Source organism: Lycorma delicatula, chromosome 8 (genome assembly GCF_047948215.1).
Source record: "Lycorma delicatula isolate Av1 chromosome 8, ASM4794821v1, whole genome shotgun sequence".
In the NCBI taxonomy this organism is placed as follows: domain Eukaryota; kingdom Metazoa; phylum Arthropoda; class Insecta; order Hemiptera; family Fulgoridae; genus Lycorma; species Lycorma delicatula.
In genome coordinates, this window is record NC_134462.1 from 88,321,396 (window position 1) to 88,346,485 (window position 25,090).

The window sequence follows — 25,090 nt, forward strand, 5'->3', positions numbered from 1 at the left end:
TGAATACTAACATGCTAGCCGATTACTGTTAGACATTAATTCATGATTTGCCTGAGGCTTTTTATAAAATCATCAGCAAAATCATACTAACACAGGTATGGCCATGCAAAATTATAAATTTTATTGATATGAACTATATTTTCCCTTAATTTTTTGAAGCGTAATTTATTTAAAACTAAGGATGATAGAAAAATTATATTTACAGATCTGTAATGTATGGAAAAAAGCAATTAAAGAAATTGTATCACACTTAGATGCATTAAAAAAAAAATATTTTTGTCTATTTGTCTATCAATGTAATCTTTTTAATAATGAACATAATACAATATATATATATATATATATATATAAAGTAGAATTTATGTTTTAAAAATAAATTAAAAAAACTTATGTTTTCCAAATTTAAAATTTGTATTTACTTTTTGTTTTTGTTTGATGATGCAGGATCCTGCAAAAAGTCAACTTTTGGTATTAGTTTTTTAGGTTCTGTTACTGCATTTGGTGGTTATTTTAGGTTATTTGGCACATTGGTCAGTATGTTTTATATATATATATATATGGATAAGTGAATTTATGAAAATCTTTAAAATTTTAATAATTGTACATCACCTGCTGTGATACAGGGTCCGAGTGCAAGTGCGTATGTAACATATCAGAAGCCAGATGATGCACTTCGTGCCATCCAGGCTGTTAATAATATAGTTGTGGATGGCAGAACTATTAAAACATCGCTAGGAACTACAAAATATTGTTCACATTTCATGAAAAACCAGACGTGCCCAAAACCTGATTGCATGTATTTACATGATTTGGGTAAGTTGCTGAAATTTAATTTTTTTACAACTCAAATTTGCTTCCATTTTTTTACTTAATTTTTGTTACTTTATTTGAATTAGAGAAATTATAAAAAAAAAATAAATGTCCAGTAATTAATTATTTTAATTTTAATCAGTAAATTTAGTTAAGTTTTTTAAATGTATACTTTTACAGGGATTTATATAATTCTTTTTTTAAACATTTTATGAAGTAGAATATTAATACAATAATTTTTAACTTATCCAGCTCTAAATAGTTCAGAAACATCTATTTATACTTGTTTTCTGAAGCTTTGATTAAATTACACTTTTAAAAGGAATAAAATAAGTATATTTACAAATAAGAGCAATAGGGGTTGCTGAAAAGTTCCTGGCTATGCCTAGAAAGAATGGAGTGAGAGTTCTGAAATTATCCATTTATTCAATATATTCTCCCCTGAGACTGATACACTTGGTACATTGTTGTTGCAGCTTTTCTAGTCTGTGCCAATAAAAGTCCTGTGATTGGGTGCGAAACCAGCTCTCAGCAGCCTCTTTGACATCTTCAATGTCCTCAAAACGAATACCCTTCAGGTGTTTCTTCAAGTTTGGAAACAGATAATAGATCAGCGCAGCTTCTGAATTAATTTGAGGAAGCAGAGGCATTTTTGGACCATATTGTGACAAAATGTGGGTCTACCACTACAGCCTGGAAAGCAGAGAACAAGTATGGAGTAGTGGAAAAGTGGGGAAAGGGCACCAACCAAGGCCAAGAAATATCTATCAGCTGGAAAAAAGTTTTGGTAACTGTGTTTTGGGACTCAAAAGGTGTGCTACTGATTGACTTCCTGTACACATTAAGGACGCTAAATGCAGCATATTACTGCCAGTTGTTGGATCATGTCAGGGCTGCTTATCAAGACAAACAATGCCGGCAACTGATTCACAATGTCCTCCTTCTCGATGCTCTGCTACATACAGCACCCCAGACTCACTATAAACTCACTAAAACTCATTGGACACCTCGAAAACCCATCGCACAGTCCAGACCAGACTTCTCACCATGCGATTTCCATATGTTAAGTTTGCTGAAAGAAGCTTTAGGAAGGAAAAGATTCAAAGATGATGCCTCAGTCTAGCATTATGTGCACAAATGGTTGATGGGGCAGCCATCTTGTTTTTTTGATGAAGGGATCATGAAGCTACTAATCTGGCTCAGAATATCTAGAATATTTATTTAGCAAAAAAAAAAATGTTGAGTTAATAGTCCTTTTTTTTTATCTTCATCCCTGATCCATATAATAATAATAATAATAATAATATTGACCAATTACCATAACTCCCATGTGTGGAATACTACTGTCTACTTTCACTAATCTTTGGCATGGTGATATAACTTGTAGAACTACTCAGTAATACTGTTTATTTATTAGTCAAGTTACACAAAATCCACAGTAATGCCATAGACACTTATAAAATGTAGCCTTACCTGCTATCTAAAAATTAAAAATTAATTTAACATTCAGTAGCTGTATGATATAGTTTTTAGGTCACCAGCTGAGCACTAAAATAAATACACATTCCTTTATCAATTTCATTAACACTTCACTTATAGTAAAGTAGTGCCATTGGGTCTCCAATTTTTTGATCACTTAGTTCCTTGTCAGTTGTTAATCAAATTTATGGTTGGTTATCTTATGTGTATGGTAAAATTATTTATATAAAAAAATAATTTTTTTTTTACAAAAACCTTCATTTAATCAAAAAATAGGACTTGCATGTCAATTACAATAATTTTTTTCAGTGTATTATTTCTTGAAACAATTTTCTGAGTATAAACCAGGGTTTCTCTGGCCAAAATGCAGTCTTTCTTCTACAACCTTCGATAACTATTTGAGCACACAGCACAATCTTTGTGTTTGCTATCAGGTATTTTATTTGTAATATGAGGCTTGCCATTCAATCATTCTTTGTTATCTTTTGATGAAGGTCGATCTCGCTTACAGTTTGTATTCCTGATGTCTAATTAGACTAGTAATCAACATTCTTCGCTACTTTTTATGTATTATATTGTATTATTTTTTTATTATTTAATATAAACTTTTCAAATAACTTTTAATCTTTTATTTAATAACTTTAAATCATTTTAAACTTTGCATCAAAACTGTAACTCAAAATTTAGTGGTCGGCCCAGTCAACTCTACCCAAATAGTCTAAATTTACCTTTAGCTTTTTTTCTTTTACAATGATAGTACTGGCATTATGTAAAGTACTTAACATTATTACAAGTTTCCCCTTCAAATTCGTTTTGTTTACTTCTTTAAACATTCCTTGTCGACATGGTTGAATAGTAAGTACCCGTTAAATGGACTCTCATTGCTAATAATTCCTGGGTTAAATTTACTGTAGTATAAAATCTGTCTGTGAATAAATTGTAACATTTTAAATAATTCTTTTTGAGTGACATTAGTCACGTTCACGATCAATTTAAGAACAATCCGTTCAGTGAATGAAAGTTCAGGCCTTGTTAACAAATCTGTTGTTACAGAGCCATAATATGGAATAACTGAACAAATATAATCATTTTTTGCATCGCATATGTAGATTCTAAGTACTCGCTTAATAAGTTTATCTTTATTATTTATTTTAAAAAGAACACCCCTTGAAACGTACAGTAGAGACTCATCTGTGAATAAATATTGATTTGAAGAATAGTAATCAGAAAATCTGGTTCCTATTTAGTCTAAAACATCGTTTACTTAACCTTGATCTAACTTGATCTAACTTGTTTACATAATCATAAATTTGCTGCTAAAGTAGGAGGTGACACATGAACAGCCCAAAAGATTTGGAAAAATCTTGTATGAGAAAATAACATACATAACAATCATTCCTTTACCTGTAATATTAGTGAATGTAGATCAAATTGAAATTTGATCTACATTCTTAAGTAGGTGTCTTAAGTGAAGTCACTTTTGAATTTTTTTCTTTACTTACAGATTTGTTTCAGAAGTTGTGGGATCAAATAACTGGTGAAAAAAAAATGTAAAAAATTCAACCAGTGATGTCTATCTTATTCTCATACGGGGGTCTATAACCCGTATTTGCATTATTAAATGTAAATTTGCAAAAATTAGTCTAACAGATTTGATGGCTGAGAAACAGTACAAACGTTAGGAGTAGGGCCTACCTTTGGGGTTTATCTGTTTCATCATCACTACCTTCACTTTTATTATAATTGTCCAAAATAGCATTTTCTTATCAATTTCTTCAAAATTATAAACAGATAACATCTTCATCACTGTTATCATTAAAGTCATTATCAATGTCAGAATCAGTTAAAAAACTAATAGAATGACTGGTAGATGTCATGCTGACTCATGGAATACATAACTTCTTATCAAGAACGTAATTAAGTATAAATGATCTATTTTCAATTCTATCAATATTTCATGGCTTTTATGATCTTACATACAGATGTCAGTTTGTTTTTGAATCTTTATGCATAGCTGTGTGTAAATTTCATTGTCAAATTACACTCAACAAAGGGCGGTACCAGTAAATTATGATGTTGAACTGTATTTGACAAAAGAGAGCAAAGGGGTTAGATCTTATTTTGTGTATGTATATAAATTTTTTAAATAATTTAAACTGTATGCTATATTTTATTGATAGTTTAAACTGCTAAATAGTGTAATAAGGTAGAAGTTACAAATTGTGCTTCTCTTAGTCCGTAGATCATTTTCAGTCTTGATTTTTAATTATATCCATGATACTAATTCACTAATATATACTACTGAATATTTTTTTTGTCTTCAGTCATTTGACTGGTTTGATGTAGCTTTCCAAGATTCCTTATCTAGTACCAGTCATTTCATTTCTGTTTACCCCCTACATCCTACATCCCTAACAAATTGTTTTACATATTTCAAATGTTGCCTGCCTGCACAATTTTTCCCATCTACCTGTTGTTCCAATATCAGTGACTATTTCAGGATGCCTTAAGATGTGGCCTATAAGTTTCTCTTCTTTTAGCTATATTTTTCCAAGTGCTTCTTTGTTCATCGATTTGCTGCAATACCTCTTCATTTGTTACTTTATCCACCTTACATCCATCTTTTCTTCTCAGGTACTTTGATCATCCAAGTTTCACTTCCATATAAAGCTATGTTCCAAACATACTTTCAAAAAGGTTTTCCTGATGTTTAAATTAATTTTTGATGTTAGCAAATTATATTTCTGTTTGAAAGCTCGTTTTGCCTGTGCCATTCAGCATTTTATATTGTTCCTGCTTTGACCATCTTAATAATTCTGCTTCCAAATTACAGAATTCTTCTACTTTCATAGTCTTTATTCACCCTATTTTTATATTCAGTGGTCCATCTACTTTATTTCTACTAAATTTTTCATTACTTTCATTTTGTTCTTGTTTATTTTCATGTGGCAGTTCTTTTATAGGATTTCATCCATGCCATTCATTGTTTCTTTTAACTCTTTTTTACTCGCAGCTAGAATTACTATATCATTAGCAAATCGTAGCATCTTTATCTTCTTGACCCCTACTTACTCCGGATCTAAATTGTTCTTGGATCTAGATTGTTCCGGATATAAAATATAATGGGGCTAGAGATCATCCTTGTCTGACTTCCTTTTTTATTACTGCTTCTTTATTATGCTTTTCGATTATTACTGTGGGAGTTTGGTTCCTGTAAATGTTAACAATTGTTCTTCTATCTCTATACTCGAACCCTAAATTTTAAAAAATTCTCAACATTTTATTCCAGTCTACGTTATCAAATGCCTTTTTTAAGTCTATATAAACATCATGTATGTTGGTTTGTCTTTCTTTAATCTACATTCTACTATTAATCTGAGCATTAACAATTGCTTCCCTTTTTCCTATATTTTTCCTGAAACCAAATTGGTCTCCTCCTTACAATTCTTTCACCTCCTCTCAATTTTTCTGTACAGAATTCTAGTTAAAATATTTGAAGATGAATAGTAAGGCTAATTGTTCTGTATTCTTTACATTTATCTGAAGATAAAAAAGCAGCACTTTCTTTGGTATCATGACAATAACACTCTTTTTGAAGTCTGATGGAACTTCCCCTTTTTCGTAAATATACACAGTTTGTATAATCTGTCTATCACTTCCTCACCTGCACTGCGCAGTAATTCTGCAGGTATCCCGTCTATCCCAGGAGCCTCTCTCCCATTCAAATCCTGTAATGCTGTATTAAATTCAGATCTCAGTTTGTATCTCCCTTTTCTTCCTTTATTACACCAGTTTCTGATTCATTTCCTGTGTAATGCTTCAGTTATTCTACTCACTTATCAACCTTTTCTTTTGCATTATAAGTCTTGTGTACCCCCTTTACATATCTTTTTTAACATTCACCATTCTTTTATATTTTCTACCTTATATTTTTTACTCACACCTCTTGTGACATCCTCCTCGAAAATCTTCTTTACCACATCTTCCTCAAGCTTCTCTAAATTCCACAGATTCATCTGATACCTTTTCTTTAGCTTTTTAAACCCCAATATACATTTCATTATCACTAAATTATGATTTCTAAATCTTTCCTTATCCATGATATAATCTATCTGATACCTTGCAGTATTGCCTGTCTTTTTTCATGTGTATATTCATCAATTATGATTTTAAACTGGGTGTTGGCAATTTCTAAATTATACTTTGTACAAAACTAAGTAAGCCGGTCCCCTCTTTCATTACTTTTACCCAGTCCATATTCACCCACAATAAAAACTATTATTAAATTATCGTCTCCTACTATGTGTAATTTTTTCATCGATTTCTTTGTATACACTACCTCATCGTAATCATGGACACTTGTAGGCATGTTGACATTAACAGTCAATGTCGGCTTAGGTTTTGGTTTTATCCTGATTATAATGATTCTATCGCTAAGCTTTTTGAAGTATTCTACTCTCTTCCCTATCTTGTTCATTACAAATCCTACTCCTGCCTGCCCTTTATTTAATGCTGAGTTAATTATTCTAAAATCACCTTACTAAAAGTCAGTTTTTCTCTTCTCACTGAACCTTGCTAATTCTTACTACATCTAAATTTAACCTACCCATTTCCCTCTTTAAATTTTCTAACCTACTAACTTTTTTTCAGATTTCTAACATTCCATGCTTCGACTCTTAGAATGTTATTTTTAATTTTCTGGTGACCCCTTTCTTAGCAGTCCCCTCCCAGAGATCCAAACGGAGGACTAGTTTACCTTCAGAATATTCTACGAAGGAAGGTGTCTTCATCTTTGTTAACATGAAAATGTAGAGAGCTACAAAACAGCTGTAGTTTTCCATTGCTTTCAGCTGCTCATTACTCCAAGATTGAATGATGTTGATATGGTCATTTAAGTCTTCCTGACCTACACCCTTAACAGCTACTGAAAGAGCTGGTGCTCTCTTTTGGGAAAAAATATAAACATACAAAAAAGTAACCTACCAGTTCTGCATCTGATTATTATACTGTAAGTTGTAGAGCGAGTATGGACTGTATTTGGTTGAAATGATGAAATGAACTAAAACTTGTTCTTGAATCGTTAAATTTTAATTTGTCACATTAGACCGATGAATAAATAACAAATTAGTAAAAATTATACAATCGAACATTATCAGTATAAGTATAAGCCACATTAGACTTAGACTACAAAATAAAACTATTCTGGACTAAAATGAAATGTTAACATTAAACAAATCATGATCGCTCAAATTCAACTCTTGAATGGACATGTTAGACTAACTTGCCAGCCAGCACTAGTAGATGCTAGAGTGCAGCACTAACCAGCTCAACATGGAACGGAACACACCGCCCACCACTTATAATTTTAAGATACATTATCATGGGATGAAACTTAATACACAAAAATGAAAAGTAATACATATAAAAATAGTTATATAAACCTTGAAAGAATGTAAAAAATTGAAGTTACCTTTATACAATGTTGCCAAAGGCAAAAAAAAGGACTACAAAGCAAATAACTTCAAATCAAACAAATACATGAAAGTGGTGACGTTCAAGAAATTTCGTTAATTACATTCGGCATCACTGAGGTCGTCAGTGATGCCATCACAAACGTCTGAATGTGGAAGAAGAATTAATTTATTAATCTTTTTTTTTACTATTGTTAGTTTTTACATCAACTAATCTAATTAATTCATCATCTGGATATACTTTCACAATTATTCCCAATTTCCACATCAGTGGAGGGAGATTAATTTCTTTGATTATAACTACATTACCAACACAAAAGTTATTATTTGAAATTTTACACTTGTTCCTCTGCTGCAAGGAGTGTAAATAATCGATAGACCATGCTTTCCAAAAGTTTTTCAATATTCTTTGTTTAAACTGCCACCTAATAAGCTTATTTATAGTAATGCCTGAGAAATCAGGATCAGGCAAGGAAGTTAATGGAGTGAAGGTTAGAAAATGTCCAGGAGTAAGTGGAGCTGGATCAGATGTATCAGATGATTGTAAGAACAATGGTCTGGAGTTTAAACGTGCTTTTATCTGGATTAACAAAGTGGATAGCTCTTCGTAATTTAGAACCAAATTCCCCATCACTCTTTGCAGGTGAAACTTCATCTTCTCAGCAGTTTCCCACAAACCACCCCAACTAGGAGAGTAAGGAGGAATGAAAGACCTCTTTGTTGTTTGAAGTGCAGAAAGATTTAATTTTGGAACTAGCAGTATTGGTTTTAAGAAAATCATACATTTCTTGAAGATAACGATTTGCACCGCAGAAGTTTTTTCCATTATCAGAAAAAATATAAGAAGGCAATCCTCGGCGTCCTACAAATCTTCGTAGGGCAGCTATAAAACTTTCTGTAGATAAATCAGTTACAAGTTCAAGGTGTACTGCCTTGGCGCGGAGACATATGAACAATGCGATGTAAGTCTTAGTAGTGAAAGGATTAGTAGATAGAGTATGCCGCCCACCATGACGAATAAGTATTGGACCAGGATAATCAGCACCAGTTGACTGGAAATTGTGACTTTCTTTTGGTAGTTGACCAAGTAACTGATCCTGAGGCTGAGCTCTAAAACAAAAACAAGTTAAACATTTATGAAGGACAGAGCGAATTATGATTTTAGAGTTGACAATCCAATATTTCTGCCTAAGTGAGGAATGAATTACTGTAATCCTCCATGTGATAATCTTAAATGTTCATGAGAAATAATCAATCGAGTGAGATGATTATGAGAACTTAAAACTATAGGATGTTTAGCATTTAAAGACAAGTTTTAAAAACTTAAATGACCTCTGACGTGAGTGATACCATTTTGATCCAAAAATGGGTTAAGAGAAACAGTTTGCTTTTTCTTGATACAGAAGCATTTTTGCTTAAATCGCTTAATTCTTTAGTAAAATACACTTCTTGTGTTTGACAAACATACTGAGAGTAGTAAAATTTTATGGATTAAATTCATAACTTAAAATAAGTGTAACAACATAATAATAGATTGAAATTTCTCTTTCTTTAACTTTAATTTAATTTCAATTACTCTATTCATAAACTATTTGGTAATTAATTTTTACATATAAATTAAAATTTTTAAACATGTATTTTTCCAATCGTTTTAATCTATTCTTGTCATCAATTTATTAACAATTTCAAGCATTTCTAAAATAATTTCTTTATGCCGTTTAAAATCAGATATTTGTCTCGTTTGAAAATTTTGAATTTTTATTTTTCTAGGTTTCACCATGTTAAGAGAAGTGTTTAATTGATTGTTTTACTCATGTATATATCTATTTTACTCATTTTTTCATATTCTGCTTAAATAATAATGATTTTTTTGGTTTTTTTATTCCTTATTGTTTGCTTCCTTGTATACATACATAAAATATATATTTACAAATTAAACTGTTATTTCGTTAATTGTAATGTATATACATTATACTGTTGTACTTTTATTGTTTTTTTTCTGTTATTTTGTGTTATGATAAATTTTTTTTGTATATGTTATCTTTCATAATTATTGTTATCATAGCCATTTTGGTTTATTGAAAATTTAATTCTTCCATCATTTCTATTTATTCTTTCTTATATATTTTATTAAGCTTTATTTGATCATAAATGATTTTGGTTGATAGGAAGAAATTGTAATTTTACTGTAAATACAAGTTTCAGTATTATACGTAATCATTATTTGATGTATTTTTTTTAATTACTATTTTCTTTCCAAGGTGATCCGGAAGCAAGTTTTACAAAAGAGGAAATGCAGCAAGGAAAACATCAAGAGTATGAGAAGAAATTACATGATCAACTTATTAATTCAACTTTGAATAGGTATAAGTAAATTCTTATTTAATCTTATTATAATTATAAATATTTTTGCATAAATATACTGTTATGTGTCAATGATATATATGTTAACCTTTTTACCCTGGGTTATTGATGTTATGATATAAGTAGTCAGCTAACTTTATTGTAGTCATTGTAATAGTCACTATAATTTATTAATTTTTTTGTGTTTTGTTGGTATCATCATAAAATACGTTCTGATGAAAGTAATTTGTACATAAAGGTTGTTTTTTTTTTATAGACTACAGTCTTTAATATTAGAGAAGGAATGTTTTTTCTTGAGAGGTTTTAACATATTTGTAAAGATCATTTTTATAATGATTTAGTTCTCTTGAAAGCCATGTTTTGTTTTGTTTTTTTTAACATTTTTATGAAGATTAGTTGTATTTTTACTAGCTTGTTTGATTTTGAAATGAACTTTTATGTTATGTATTATATATGCTGTGATATTTAATTATTTATTTATATCAATAAATCTATTGATAAGGCAAACATATGATTGTCTTATTAATAGTTATTTAAATGTATAACTGTTAATTTTATATGTATGAAAACAGTATGTTACGACAAACCTTTGACATTGCTGTCCTTGGATTAATACTCTAATTTAGAGAATCTGTAGATTCTTTAACAGTTTTTTGTCTTAGTTATAAGTACTAATCCATCAGGATTCTTCTGACTTTAAGGTAATGTGAAGAGTTCCTAAAATTTCTATTCAAACCATGATATGCTTAATTTCTTAATCGGGCATATTTTTTATATTCCTCTTCCCTCATCAGGCTAATTAAGATTCAGTCTCGATTAGTTAAAAAAAAGAATAAACTGATTAAACGATGGCAAAAAGTAAGATTTTATTACAAGAAGATATTATATCCTGGAAAAAATACTGATTTATTACCTATACAAAAAAGATGTATTAAATTGTTTACATTTGATATCGCATCAGTAAGTCTGTAAAAAAAATATAAATGGATAAGTATTATATATAAAAATTACTAAAATAACTAGTTACTTATCTATAAATCGTTATTTTGTTTTCTTAATCGTCTTGTAATTTTTGGTCTTGTTTTAAGTAACTAAATAAAAATTTATGTAATTCGATATATTCATACAGTGTTGAAATATGTGCTAAATTTTAGCTGTTTAAGATTCATAATGTTTTGATGTTTTTTGGAAGTTAACATCAGGCTTGGTCTGTTGCAAGTCATCAGAACTGATATTTCTACTACTTGTATCTCTTAAAGGAAAGTTAAGAACCTTTCAGAATAGATTTATACAAAATTATCTAATTTTACAATCAAATTGACTTATTATATGGTTTGTCTTGGCAGACCTGTGATATTGAGAAAAGACTTATCTGATAGCTTTAAGTATATGTCTGCCTACTGCTAAGAAAGTGTGATATCATCTGGTTTACACATACATATATATATATATTTACTACCAAGGAAATTTTATATCGACAACATAGCTCTGCTGAGACAAAATAACTGCATACTAAGTAAATGCGCTTTGATCCATAACTTTACAGCAATCTGTTTAAACTCTTCCTGACTATATATATATTTTATTTTAAATAAATAAAATATTGTTCATTCGCACAATAAGAATTATGAATTACATTATTTTGAGGAGAATGATTTCACAGTTATCAGTCTTTGTTGCAATTGCATGTAAATTTTTAAAGATTTTTAAAATTTATTTTCATTAAATTCTGTTACCAAGACAAATTTAGTTAATGTTTGTCACTGCAGTATATTCAGTATTAAATTAAGCTCTGTTATTCTATAAAACAATCATAAATCTTTGTTGTTTAGGAGCATTTAAGCAGATTGCCTTTTTCAAAAAAGTTTGGATTAATTAAATAAGTAGTGGTACATAATAGTTTTTCTAATTTTGTATGATAATTATTACATATTTTCAAAATATTTGTAATTTTGATTTTTTTGTGATGTTCTGCGTTGCTATATTACATTTTAATTTTTTCTGTTCTCTAAACTAATCATACTCAGAAAACTTGCTCAGCAACTTTCTTTACATAAATTTGAATAATACATTTTTATTTTATTTTATACGTAAACTTAATATAAAATTTGGTTGGCTTCTTTGTTTATTTTTTATAACAAGTAAATGATTATAGTTATTTGAAAAAAATCCTAGATAAAGTCTCATTTAATATTTTGCATAAGGCAGGCCACCCAAGAAGCATTTCTTTGTGCATGGCTATAATATCGAAGTTAAACAGTGTTTTCAACTGTTGGTTGTACCACCTCATCTTCCCTGAAGTATGGTCAGCATTCATTATAAAAATATTTTCAGACTACCATAACACTGTGTTAATATCTGCTTCTACTTATTTTAAACATCAATTCTGAAAACTGCAGCTCGTCTTCTGTAAGACCATTGTATGTGATGTTCAAATTCTTTCCGGTGCTAAATTTTTTTAAACTGAATGTCTTGAAATTTATTGTTCGATAGCAAGCCTACTGGTCAATTTTCACATACTGAACAACCTGAACAACCTGTAAAATTTAGTTTTTCCTAACTTGTTTCAATTTTATGATTTTGTTTGTTCTTGGACAGACCATAACAGAATGGTGATCTTCAAAGTTCTTTAAGTTTTAGATTGTCATACGGCAGTCATCAGCAACTGAGTGAAAGTAATTGTAGTGCTCATTTATTATTGCATGAAAATCATTTTAGTAACATATTTTCATGAAACCCATTCTTCTTTTGTAACAACACATAATTTTTTAAACAAAAGTAACAAACAGAAGAAATTTAATATAAACTGCAGCTGGGGTGTGATCAGTTATTTTAATTGTGTAAAGTGGAAATACCATATCTGTAAAAGTACATCGATAACTTAATAACTGTTCCTTTTTAAATCATAATAAAAACACTTGTTTTTGAGAATTTTCAAAACTGTGAAATTTCAAAACAGAAGCTTATTATATTTCAACACAGCAGCTTTATATCACAGTGTCAGGTATAACAAATTTTGTTCAATTTTTTACTGATATGTTTTACTTATTTATATATACAACAAGACAATGACAAACAAACACCCACCATCTTGATCATTTGAAATTTAAATTTAAGTTACCACAAAAGTTATTAACTTTGAGTTGAGTAGGATGTAATTTATAACAGATTATTCTAAGCATCAGGATAAATTATAGACCTCAATAAATTATCAATAATAACTTCTTTATATATATATATATATATATATATATATATATATATATATATATATATATATATGTGTAATAGTTTTTATAATATTGCTGGATGAAAAATGAATATGAACCTTTAAACAATGCTACTCACAAAAAAAAATAGTTTTTAGGCGAGTAGGGAAGTGCATTGCTATTGGTACATAAAAGTAATGACTGCAAGACTAAATTTAAGAATATTGGCTAATTTGTATAAACAAATAAAGATATTTTTACAAATCTTTTGGAACATTACAGAGAACATAAAAAAGCTTAAGTATCTAGTTGTGCAGAACATTTTATAACAAACAATAGAGACTGGAAATGAATAATATTAATATAAATTTGAACAGATAGTAAATAAAATTAAATGCAATTATAAGTAAAACAGAAATAAAATAACAATTGGACAGTTCTAAATTGATGACCTATTTAAGTCGGCAGTAATGAAAACTAAAACAGCTTTATTAGAATAATACTGTTATCAAAATTACCATGATAGTTTGTGAAGATGTTTTTAAATACGGTTGTAGTTAATGAAAAATTTAACATTTTACATCTTTTAGTGATAAAGAAATTTGATGAGTGGTCAGCATTATCAAAAAGTACATTTTCTTAATGTTTTTTATAATTCAATTGTGTAACTGTTGGTGGTGGTGTAATGTATGAGTATTATTTGAATTAAAAATATAATAATTACAGTATATTATGTTGAAAAAGATAAGGATTGTTTTTGTTTGTACATTAGCATATCTAGATAAATTAAGTGAAATTTATGTATGATATTATTTTTGTAATCCAATTTTTGACCAAAAGATAAAATAATGACTTACGTCAGTAATGTACTGATAGAGATAATAGAAATATTTTCATGGTAGAATCACTGTTTAATTTTGTCACGAGTCGCAACGAAGCTGTAATAAAAATCTTTGGTGAAACCAAAGGAATTTATTTATTAGTTTAAGTTAAGTCATAGTACTGAAAGTAGTTATAGTTTTTATATTTATTTTAGATAGTTTTGTAGGAACTTGGATAGATTTAATCTTTTCAGTCATTGTGGTGATTGAGAGAGGTTGTTTAAATAACTATTAATTTTTCAATATGATTGAAAAATTAATTAAATCATAATATCGCTAACTCATTATTATTACATAGCTTTAAACTATCTTATTGTGCCTTGTATTAAATATAAATAATATTGTGAAAAATACTAGCTTCTATATACTTACTTATTACTTGTAATTTTGTGATATTTCATCTGCATAATGTAGTTAGTCCAGTAAATATGTGATAATCTGGCACGCTTGGAACTAGATTACGGGATTACGTCTTGAAAAAAATAAACAATTTGTTTTGATATACAGTGAGCAGTGGTCAAAGCACAAATGGACCGTTTGTTTACAAATAGATTGTATTAGTCAATTTAAATATTTTATAATTAGAATCGAGATAGCTTTTTAGGTATGGAGTACCTTTGTAGAATATTATGTATATCTCTAATATGTTGTAAACTTTTTTTAACTCTTTAGTTTTTTAAAAAGATTTATAATAGTTTGCTTGCTTAATAATGTATTTTAATTTGCTCTACTTCATGAAAATATGTATTCAGGACATTGCACCTTTTTGCACTTTATCCAACTGTTTTCCCCCTCAGGGATTTAGAACAGTGAATTACTGATAAGTTAGTTTTTTAACTGAATTAGCTCAATCTCATTCAGATATTAGCATCTAGTTACTTATTTTTCTTCTTTTTAATATAAAAAGCTGAATAAACAGAATTTTGGAGTTTGTACGTATGATAATAATGTATTCCAAAATGCAACGTGCCAGTTAAGGTAGGGATAACAATCTATGAGTAAATTTTATAATTTAGTAAACACCATATTAAACAATAAACTTTATAAGGAAATATAATTTATTCTAATAGTAAATAAATGTTAATCGCTATTCTATATTTTATAGATTAATACCTTCTGCAGCTTATTATTACTGTAACATTTTGCCTTGTAAATTGTTATTTTTTATATACTGTTACCTTCCCTGTTAATGATATTACCATATGGCCTGTTACTGGTGTACTGTTGGCCTCTAATGACTCGTTATTTAGTTTTCTGAATTTACAATAGGTTATCATTATTCATACTCTCTGTAATTTAGACTTCTATTTCTTTTTTACTTATCGATTTCATAAATGTACTTATTTGATTGCAGCATTATAGTTTTTTGAAAGCATCAAGAATCTCCTAAATTATTAGAATTTTTCATGAAGGGCCTTGCCAGACTATTAGGAGAGAATTACAAATCTTAAAACTCTGTTTTTATTCATAAAATGTTGCTCTTAGATCTATTTTGTATCTGATGTGTATTGACTACTGTATTAATGTATGTATGTTAACAGTGAAAATGGATAAGACAAAACCTAACATAATTCAGTATATATGAGTATTGTTGGCTAAGTTAAGATTCCAATCCTTTAAGGTTTGACATTTTGACACTGAATAGAATTAAATGTTATACTGGTAACAGTTTATGTAAGTTCTGATCAGAATGTTTGTGAAATTTTTGTTTATTTGAAAAAATATGCCTTTATCTATCTATATTTGTTTTCACCTTTTAAGTAATTCCCATCAAATAGATTGCACTAAACCAACGGTTTTTCTACCCTTCAGAATATTTCCACCTGTTATTATTTTTCTTTTGTTTTAACAATCGTAAAATTACCTTTCGCAGTTTTTCGTTCTCAAAAGAAAAAAATATAGACAAGGTTTTTTTTAAATATTGTGGTTAGATGCAACATCATTTAAGTTATATTTGTAGACAAATACAAAGGAAAAACACATGGAAAATATGAATTGTTATGAATCTTATGATTTGTTTAATTTTTGGCTTTTATATGTAGCCATTGCTTTACACAAACAAGATAAAGGAGCCAAATCAATCTGTGTTGATTGTAGCACTTTAAGTTAAAAATTCATACCTACAAAACTACATTTATCGACAAAAAAACAAAAGAACTTTTTGATGGCAGATGACTTAACATGATTTTTTTCCTAACTTAATTTACTTGAATGCTCTTCCATTCAGACAATTTGATGTTCATTGGAATGTACAATATAAACACCGTATCTCCTCTAATTATAATTGATGATTAAGCATAATTTTTTCTTGAATCTTTTCTTTCTAGCCTTCCATCTATAATTGATTCATTATCTTGGAACTGCTTGCACCTGTTCCTACGTATTACTATTAGACCAGCCAAAAACCTTTTGAAACATTTTAACTACAATAAATCAATTTACTCTTTATTTTTTCAGTAATCATTTGTTGTAACACTATACAAAACACGTATTACCTATCAGGTCTTTAAAACGAACATGTTCAATATGGTCGTATAGACAGGTACCAAGGACTGGAATTCCACAAAATTCTTTTGAAATTGTGAATGAAATTTAAATTGTTTTATAGCTTTTAATTTATGAAAATCATATTTTTCTTTTACTCATATTGGTCATCTACAGAGAATGGTTGTAGGATATTATGGTAATTTCCAGAATTTTATTAGTTGTTGACAATGGCTAGCAGTATGTGTGAAAAGCAATTTGTTAATCATGATTGGGTTCCATATAGGAATCGTGATGTGTTGTTGTTAGTTGGTCATGCTAAAATAAGTAATATCTTATTTTAAGCTGTTAATTAATTTTTTTAATGAGTAGGCATAGGCTTATATTTATAATACAATTGTCTTAAATCCTGAATATAGTTGTATAACAAAATAAATAAAAAGAATTAGTTATTTTTAATGCTTGTGTTAGTTTCTTGTATTTGCTAAATTTTTTTTACATGTTGAAAATAATTGATATATGATGTATCAAGCGCTAAATAAATGATATCCTTGTGTTTAATTATAATTAGTTATATGACCATATGTTATTAGCAAATAAGTTTTCCTCACTGTTGATCTGTGTTAAAGATTATGATCTCATCTTCAGCCTTTTCCTGACTTAGTATTACTATTGTTACAATGATGAATTATGTATGTTTACTGTACTGGAAAATATTTAATATTTAATTATCATACGATAACTATATGTTGCATGTTATTTATTATGCTGTTGAAATGTTGGTTTTTCAAAATGTGAAATACATTAATAATTCATAGTTTACTAATCTTTACTGAATTTAATTCACAACTTAATAATAATGAAAAGACAATTACGGTTGTAAACAATCTTATGAAGGTAACAGTTAAAATAATGTTTTATGTATGTAAACATCTGAAGTAAGTGTGTTGAAAATTAAGGTTTTAATTTCATGGTAATTTTTAAATGTAGAGTGCAACCAAGACTTTAAAAAGGCATTAAAAATTTATTGTAGGTAACAGTTTTGTTATAATTTCATTATTAAAAATGAATTTCCTCAATAAAGCCAGTTTATATATTCACAAAATATTTTTAAAGAAAAGCTTCACCAGAATACTTTATTCTTTGTGGAGTAGTGCTGAGAATATAAAAAATAGATAATTGTTTTAAATTTCTTCATTGATGTTAATTAGACAGCTCCACTTCTGTCTCTGTTTATATGTGTTAAAATAATGTATAGAAACACGCTTTTGCATTTTCGTAGCAGCAGTAGCAGTTTTATACATAACAAAGTAGCATCTCTTTCCCCTCAGAATAATATCGTTCTGTTCTACTGCCCAAAGTATCTTTGCCTTTCGACTAGATTATTTGTCCTACTTAATCCATATTTTGGTCCTACTTTGTCAATCATAATGTTTTTATTGCGTACTTGTAGTTAAATGTACTTTCCTTTTATATTGTTTATGTTACATGTTATTGTTAATTTCATTGTCATTTTATTGATAATGTTATTCATTATGAAATAAAGTATTTCATAATGTATAAAATTTGTAATTATTATGATGATATGGAAACATATAAATAATTTTATTATTTTTACTTGCTGTATGTAAATAGATCATGTTTATTTTCCGGAATAATGAGTTTTGTGTTTCTTGTTAATTTTTTTTTTTGTTAGTTAATTTTCTTTTTTTCACGTATTTATAATTTCTGAATGAAGTTTAGATTTTGTGTTGTAAAAGGACATGTAAAGTTATACTGATATTTTCGTAATACAAAACTAACTTTCTTGAAAGTACTATTTATTATTTCTTTTTATAGCTAATATTAACATTTTATTCAGTTGTGTAGCATTAGTAAAAAATATAATAATTTATTGATTAAAACCTCAAATCTATAAATATTAACTCGCATTAGATTTTTGAAGTATGACTAGCGCATTGCAAAATTTATCAATTTTGTATAAATTCACTTGAGTATTGTACTACGCTAATACAAAAAAGAATTCTAACAATGTAAGGCAAATGGTGTCTATTGATTGATGGTTTTATAAATAAATTATTAAATTCAGTGATTGTTAATATGTAATAAAAATAATTTAATACTATAGAATGATGAATTTCTCTCTCTATAGGTATGTGTAAAAATTTGAATGTTAAGAAATTTTTTCACACAGTTTATTCTGTTTAAGAATTAAAAATATATAAACAATTTTTATTACAGTACGTCTTTACAGTCTTACACTGCAGGTTATTTCTAAGAGTAGTAATCTTTATACACCTGTTTTACACTGATTTGGTAACTTTCATGTTAATTATAGTGAAATCAGAAAATTTAATGAGTTTAATTTTTATTGTAGGTAAATTAAAATATTTTGCAGAATTTTTATTAAAAAGAAGACTCATTTGGTTTTATCACTTTTTTAGTGTTCCTTATTTTTTTTTTAAGGTGGGGATTTTTTTTTATTTATCATTTTATGTAGTTTTTTAAGATTATATTTCACTAAATGTCACTAATAATAAATAAATATATATATATATATATAGAAATTAATTACATAATACTGTTTTCATTTGAATTTGATTTACTGCTTAATCTTATCACAGTATAATCATGAATACTAAAATGAGAATTTTTAATGTAAAATTTAGTGTATAATAAATGTATCTAATTCTGTTTGTCTATTACTGCTGCAACAGCAATAGTTATCAACATGACGTGAGTCGAACCAGAAAATTATGTAGTTATACTCAAGTAAAGGCATCTCATTTGTGCATGTTACAAAAAGTAAGCATTACCTGTTGAGTTACTTGTTTACCCTTTTCTTCATCATTTTTTTATTTGCTATACTTTTATAACATTTTCCTTTCCAAGTATGAAAGGTATAAAACTGCTGGTTTTTAGTAATACTCCAGTGTTCTTTTTGTGTTTTATCAGTTCTTTTTTTAAGCAATTCCATATAAATTAAAGTCCTTTCACACTAATATGTTGCCAAATTAGCTTTGCTGAGCTGCATGACTCATTTATTTGTGTGTTTAACACAGTTTTATATAAAACAAAAAAATATTATATAATTATAATACTAATACTTGACAAAATATTATTACTGATGATATTCAAATATCACAGGAATATGTGTTAGCCAGTTATCAATTAGAATTTTGAAGTCTGCGATACAACTCTCTTTAATATTGTAAAACTGTGTAATAATAATATATAATTGTGGTCTACTTTATGAGCACACCTTTTTCTTTTACTTATTGCTGGTCTGTGATTTTGATTTTATTATGGTTTCTTTTCTTTATTATTCATAAAAAATAAAATAAAAAACTATAATTTTGAATTTATTATTATTGATAGCCATTTTTATTGTATTTCTTCATTTAAATGATAATTTATTTTTCCATTTTTCTAGGGATATGTTTAAAAGGAAAAGTAAAGGTTATCGAGGTTTACATTACAATACTTTGTTATGAAACTGTTGATTGGTAATTTATTTTATTGTTTAAATTTTATAAATAATTTTGTTGTATTAATGAAAAATATTAATCTAATAATTATTATTGTTATTCTAAATAAATTAAAAAAGTTTTTAGAAATAAGTTTTCTAATTTGGATGTGGGATCACATTTTATATTAGAAATTAAAATTATAATTAATATTAAAAAAAGAATATTTAGAATGTGTATAACTCTTATAAAATTTTCTTAATCTATTAAAAGAATTTTTCTGAATGAAAAAAGTTTTTAAAAAAATCTCACTTTTGAAGTTGTCGGAAATCCTGAAGGAATTATTTCCCATTACTTTATCACAAAGCAGTTTCACAATAAATTTCAAAAGATGTTCTGGAAATATGTTGCTATATATTTTAAAAGTTCAAAAAATAAAATTTATTGTTGCTCGTTTATCTTTGTGGTGCCTGTAAATATAATGATATATGTCAGAGAACATTATTTCTAAATGCAAGAATAAATAAATAATCAAGTTCCTAATAATTGTTGGCTAGTCGTTCTGTAATTAAAAAACCTGTGCTGTTTTTTATTTTGTTGATTTGTACTTTTCGCTGCCTAATACTTATTGTGGAGATTAGTATCGTATAATGTCAAACGATCAGTTCTATTAAGGCAAGTAATTAAATTTACAGAGTATAAGAAAAACTGATGTTTTTAAGAGACCTGAAGAATTTTTTTTTTTTTTTTGAGTATATAATATAGAAATTAGTATTTTGCTACTCTTTCTTATAAAAATTATTTGCCGCTTGCCTTTTTTACATAATTGTTATGAAGTTCTTAAATATTAAGTTGTTTTATAGACTTTTTCTCAAGAAATTTGAAAAATGCATAATATTATAAAATTATTTTAAAACTTACATAAATAATTCATAAATTTCTATAATCATGGAAGTTTGTGTATGAATTACACAATCATAATTGTTGATTGGAATGTATTCTGTTATTACTGAATTTTCCTATTTTTGGGAATTTTCCTATTAAAAATGGGAAAATTCCTATTGTTGATTATAAAAGATTATTATAAAGCTTGTTTATATACAATGTTTTTAAAACTTCAGATAGGTGCTTGAAATTATCAGCTATGGATGTGGAGAGATTAGTTTGATTTACATTTTGAATGGTACAATTAATTGATAGTTATTGACATTTATTTTGACTAAACAGTGATTTTTTTAATTTTTATTATGTTATTGATCAGTATTAAGTGCCTAAAAAAAAAAATAATAATAAAAAGAAAATTACAAGAAAGGAAAGATGTACTACAAATTTCAAAAAAAATTTTGATTTTTGATAGTTAACCTGAGAAGACCTAAGAGAGAGTTAGTCTTGAGTTAGAAAGCTAATTCTGGTGACCTGGATTCTATACTGGGTCTGTAATGATGGTCGTTTGAAGGGTGTCCTACAATCACTTTTTATGCCCTCACTAATATACATGATGAACAAATAGGCAGATAAATATCATTAAAAATGTTGTACAGTACTTAATTATTTTTAGTGTAGGTTTGTGAACCGTGCAGTCACTAGCAAATATTGTAATTTAAATAATGCTGATTGTTTAATTGTAACGTAAAATGTGAGATAACGTTTTAATTACTAGTTACTAATTTTGTTGGTATCGTGTATAAATGTTTACTCTAAAGAAGTAAACCAGTTTTTCTATTATAAAAAATTATATGATTTATATATTTTCTCATCGATAAGGTTTTCAATTTTATGTTTATTTTTTGCACTTGTATTTTTATAGTATTATACTTTAATGAAAATAAGAATATGTATATAACACAATTAAAACTGTTACAGGTAATTATTTTTTGTATTGCAAAATGTGTACTTCTCGTCTGTTTTCATTATTCCAAAATATATATAAAACAATGAACTGAAATAAATTATTTCTATTTTTTTTTTTGTATTTGAAAATGAACTTAACTAAAAATAAACACATTTAATTAGTATTATCTTTGTATTTACATTAAAACGTTAAGAAATAAAATGTAAAAGAAAATATTTAGTGAAATTTAAAAAGGTGTATTTTTTTTTTTTAGTAAAACAAAAAAAATAGATTTTGTCTTGTAATCCTATTTTATAATTTTTTAAATGTATGCTTATAAGAATATGAAAATAAAGATAAATTATATTTAAAATTGACTTAAAACATAGTTTTTTAAATTAAATTTATTTGCATTTGTTACATTATAATAGGAAATTTTGGAAAAACTATAGGTTCAGATAAACACTGTATTTTTATTTTGTAATAAAGATTAGGATTTTTCAGTAAATATTTATTCACAGTTAATAATATTAGATATTATTTTCTTTATTCTTTGTACAAGCTCTTGAAGATTTATTTTAATTTTTTACATGATCTTATAATTTAACTGATCATTTCTTGGAATGATCACTTGATGTTGGTCTTTCAAATTATGGTACAGTCTGGTTTGATACTCCTTTTATTAATCGTGCTTCATTAATTTAAATTAAATTATTAGTAATTTATAGTTTTTTAATCCTTACTAATATATGTATATATATATATATATTTGACAAAATTAATTTCAGATAATTTTCTGTGATGCAGGTAAAAGGTTTTTCTTAAAACTTATTAAATTGTTTTACATATTGTAACTTATTTTTATTTTCATTTTCATATGGTAAATATATTACTTATTTTTCTTCTCCATTAAAAAAATTGTGTTTTTATTTTTTTATTTTACATATCATTTTTTAAATTTAAATAAAAAATGTTAAATTTGTATTTTATTCATTAGAAGGAATCTGGATTACATAAATTTGTGTTTTTGATATATATTTTTTAATATAAAATGTATTTGTAATATATATACATTTTTATTTATTTTTTTATTAAAGAATGATTTTTTCTACTGGATCAAAAATAATTTCTGTTAATTTGTATATAACATTTAATTTTAAAGTGTTCTATCTTTTCAACTAAGAGTACTTTTAAAACATTAGGTATGTGCAGTTTTCTTGTGCATTGGATACTCACAAAGTTGAAGATTATAGACTATATTCTACGTAAAAAAAATTGACTTCATGAACTTGATGTTATGGTGTGTTATTTATAAACAGTATTGTTTTTATTTTTTTATATAAATTTGTATGTAATAAGTATTATGTGATACTTTTCCCATGATTATTAAAGTTAAAAATTGACATTTTCTTTTACGTATTGCTTGTGATATTATAATTTCATAACTGTCATTGTACCAATCATACATATTATTTTTTTCTTTTTTTTTTTGTTTATTACTGTATGTATATTTCAATTTATATAATTAAAAAAATAAAATTATATTGTTTCTGTTAAAAATATATTATTATTTATTACTTTTTTTATAATTAGAATCATGTATTTTACCTTAGACATTATACCAATTATGGTACGAATGAATATATATATATATGTAGAAGGTACCACTTATGATGTACCTTCTACTGATAAACTCCTTTTATTAATCATGCTACCTTTTTAAAAGTAAAGGCAACAATTTTACCAGTATTAAGTGGTTCCGTGTTGTGTTAATGAGCTGATTTTTTTCTAAGATTGCAAAGCTGTTTTTCATTAGATTGTTTTCCCATTTTATGAGCTATTCATGTAACTTTTATAAAGTTTTGGTATATATCAGATTAAAAAACAAAAAACATTTATTAAACAAATACAATTTATGTAACTAATATAATTACACATCATTCTATGATTTGATCACCAATTTATCTTTAATAAAATTGGGTAGATATGATGGGAGCAAACTCTGAAAATAAATAACAGGGAGAAATAAAGGTTTAGTCCTGAGGTAGGGCCTTCAGAAATATCAAACCTATAGGAATAGAGCAAATAATGAATATTCAGTTACTAATTGTAGTGATACAGTTGTATTTAAATAAACGTGTGTATATTATGCAAATCTGTTTTCGTATTTATTTCTAATATATTATCTAAAAAAAATCATAAAATAATAGACTTAGTTTTTTCATAATTAAAATTCATGGTCTCATTATAGTTGTTTAGATAGCCTATTTCTACTAACTTAGTTAAGAGGTGATATATGGAATTGTATTTTAAGAATATTTTTAACAGTAACGCATATTGCAAACCAATGATTTCTGCAACCATATCTCAGGTAGCCTTGTTTAGATTGTGACTACTTCCTCTTAATCAGTTTTCGAAGAACTTAGCTGTTAACATCTGATAACGTCATCAGCGACTTGAAATTCTTTACTAAATTACATTTCTTCTATGGCATGTGATTTTGGTTCCTGATTGATATCTATTATCTTTTATTTCTATAACAATCATTATCACTTATCAAGATAGATAAAATCATTTATCATAAGTTTACATGTTGAAAATATTTATTAAATATTTGTTCTTCCTTCAATGAAAGAGTAGATCCTTGAAGTTAATTATTAATATTTCATAAATTATTTTGAGTATTTACTTTCTATGTCAACAGTCTATTTTAATATTAAAATTAATTTACAGTCTGGGTTTTTTTCATATGCACAATTATATGTTTGGTAATTTTCTTACTGAAAATGTCACTTAGATCACAAAACTTTTCATTGTAAAATTGCTAATCTTAAAACTGAGCACTTATTTCGCCTGAAAGCCATTTTAAGTGTTTGTACCCTATAGATTAATTTTCCAAATTTATTATATCAAAGTTTTGAGCAACTACTGATATGAAGAGTAAAATTCACTCCCTGGAAAATGGTATTATATCTGAAAGCACAGAAGCAATGTGTAGTAATTTTTCTGTTTTTACTTTAAAGAATCCCAATTGGATTTAAATTTTATTCAAAACTTGCAATATGAACTGCTTAATAATTGGAAGAGGTCTTCT

At 27.0% G+C, this 25,090-nt stretch overlaps 1 protein-coding gene across 7 annotated transcripts in view; it reads left to right on the forward strand.

Annotated features, from left to right (window-relative positions):
• The window catches only part of Cnot4 (CCR4-NOT transcription complex subunit 4), an 89,334-nt gene that overhangs the window by 14,002 nt on the left and 50,242 nt on the right, over positions 1 to 25,090 (forward strand). For all 7 annotated transcript variants that reach the window (XM_075374133.1, XM_075374132.1, XM_075374139.1 and 4 more), the window contains 2 exons: positions 624 to 813; positions 10,022 to 10,124. In XM_075374133.1, coding sequence (XP_075230248.1) covers positions 624 to 813; positions 10,022 to 10,124 — 293 coding nt within the window. The remainder of the gene's footprint in view (positions 1 to 623; positions 814 to 10,021; positions 10,125 to 25,090) is intronic.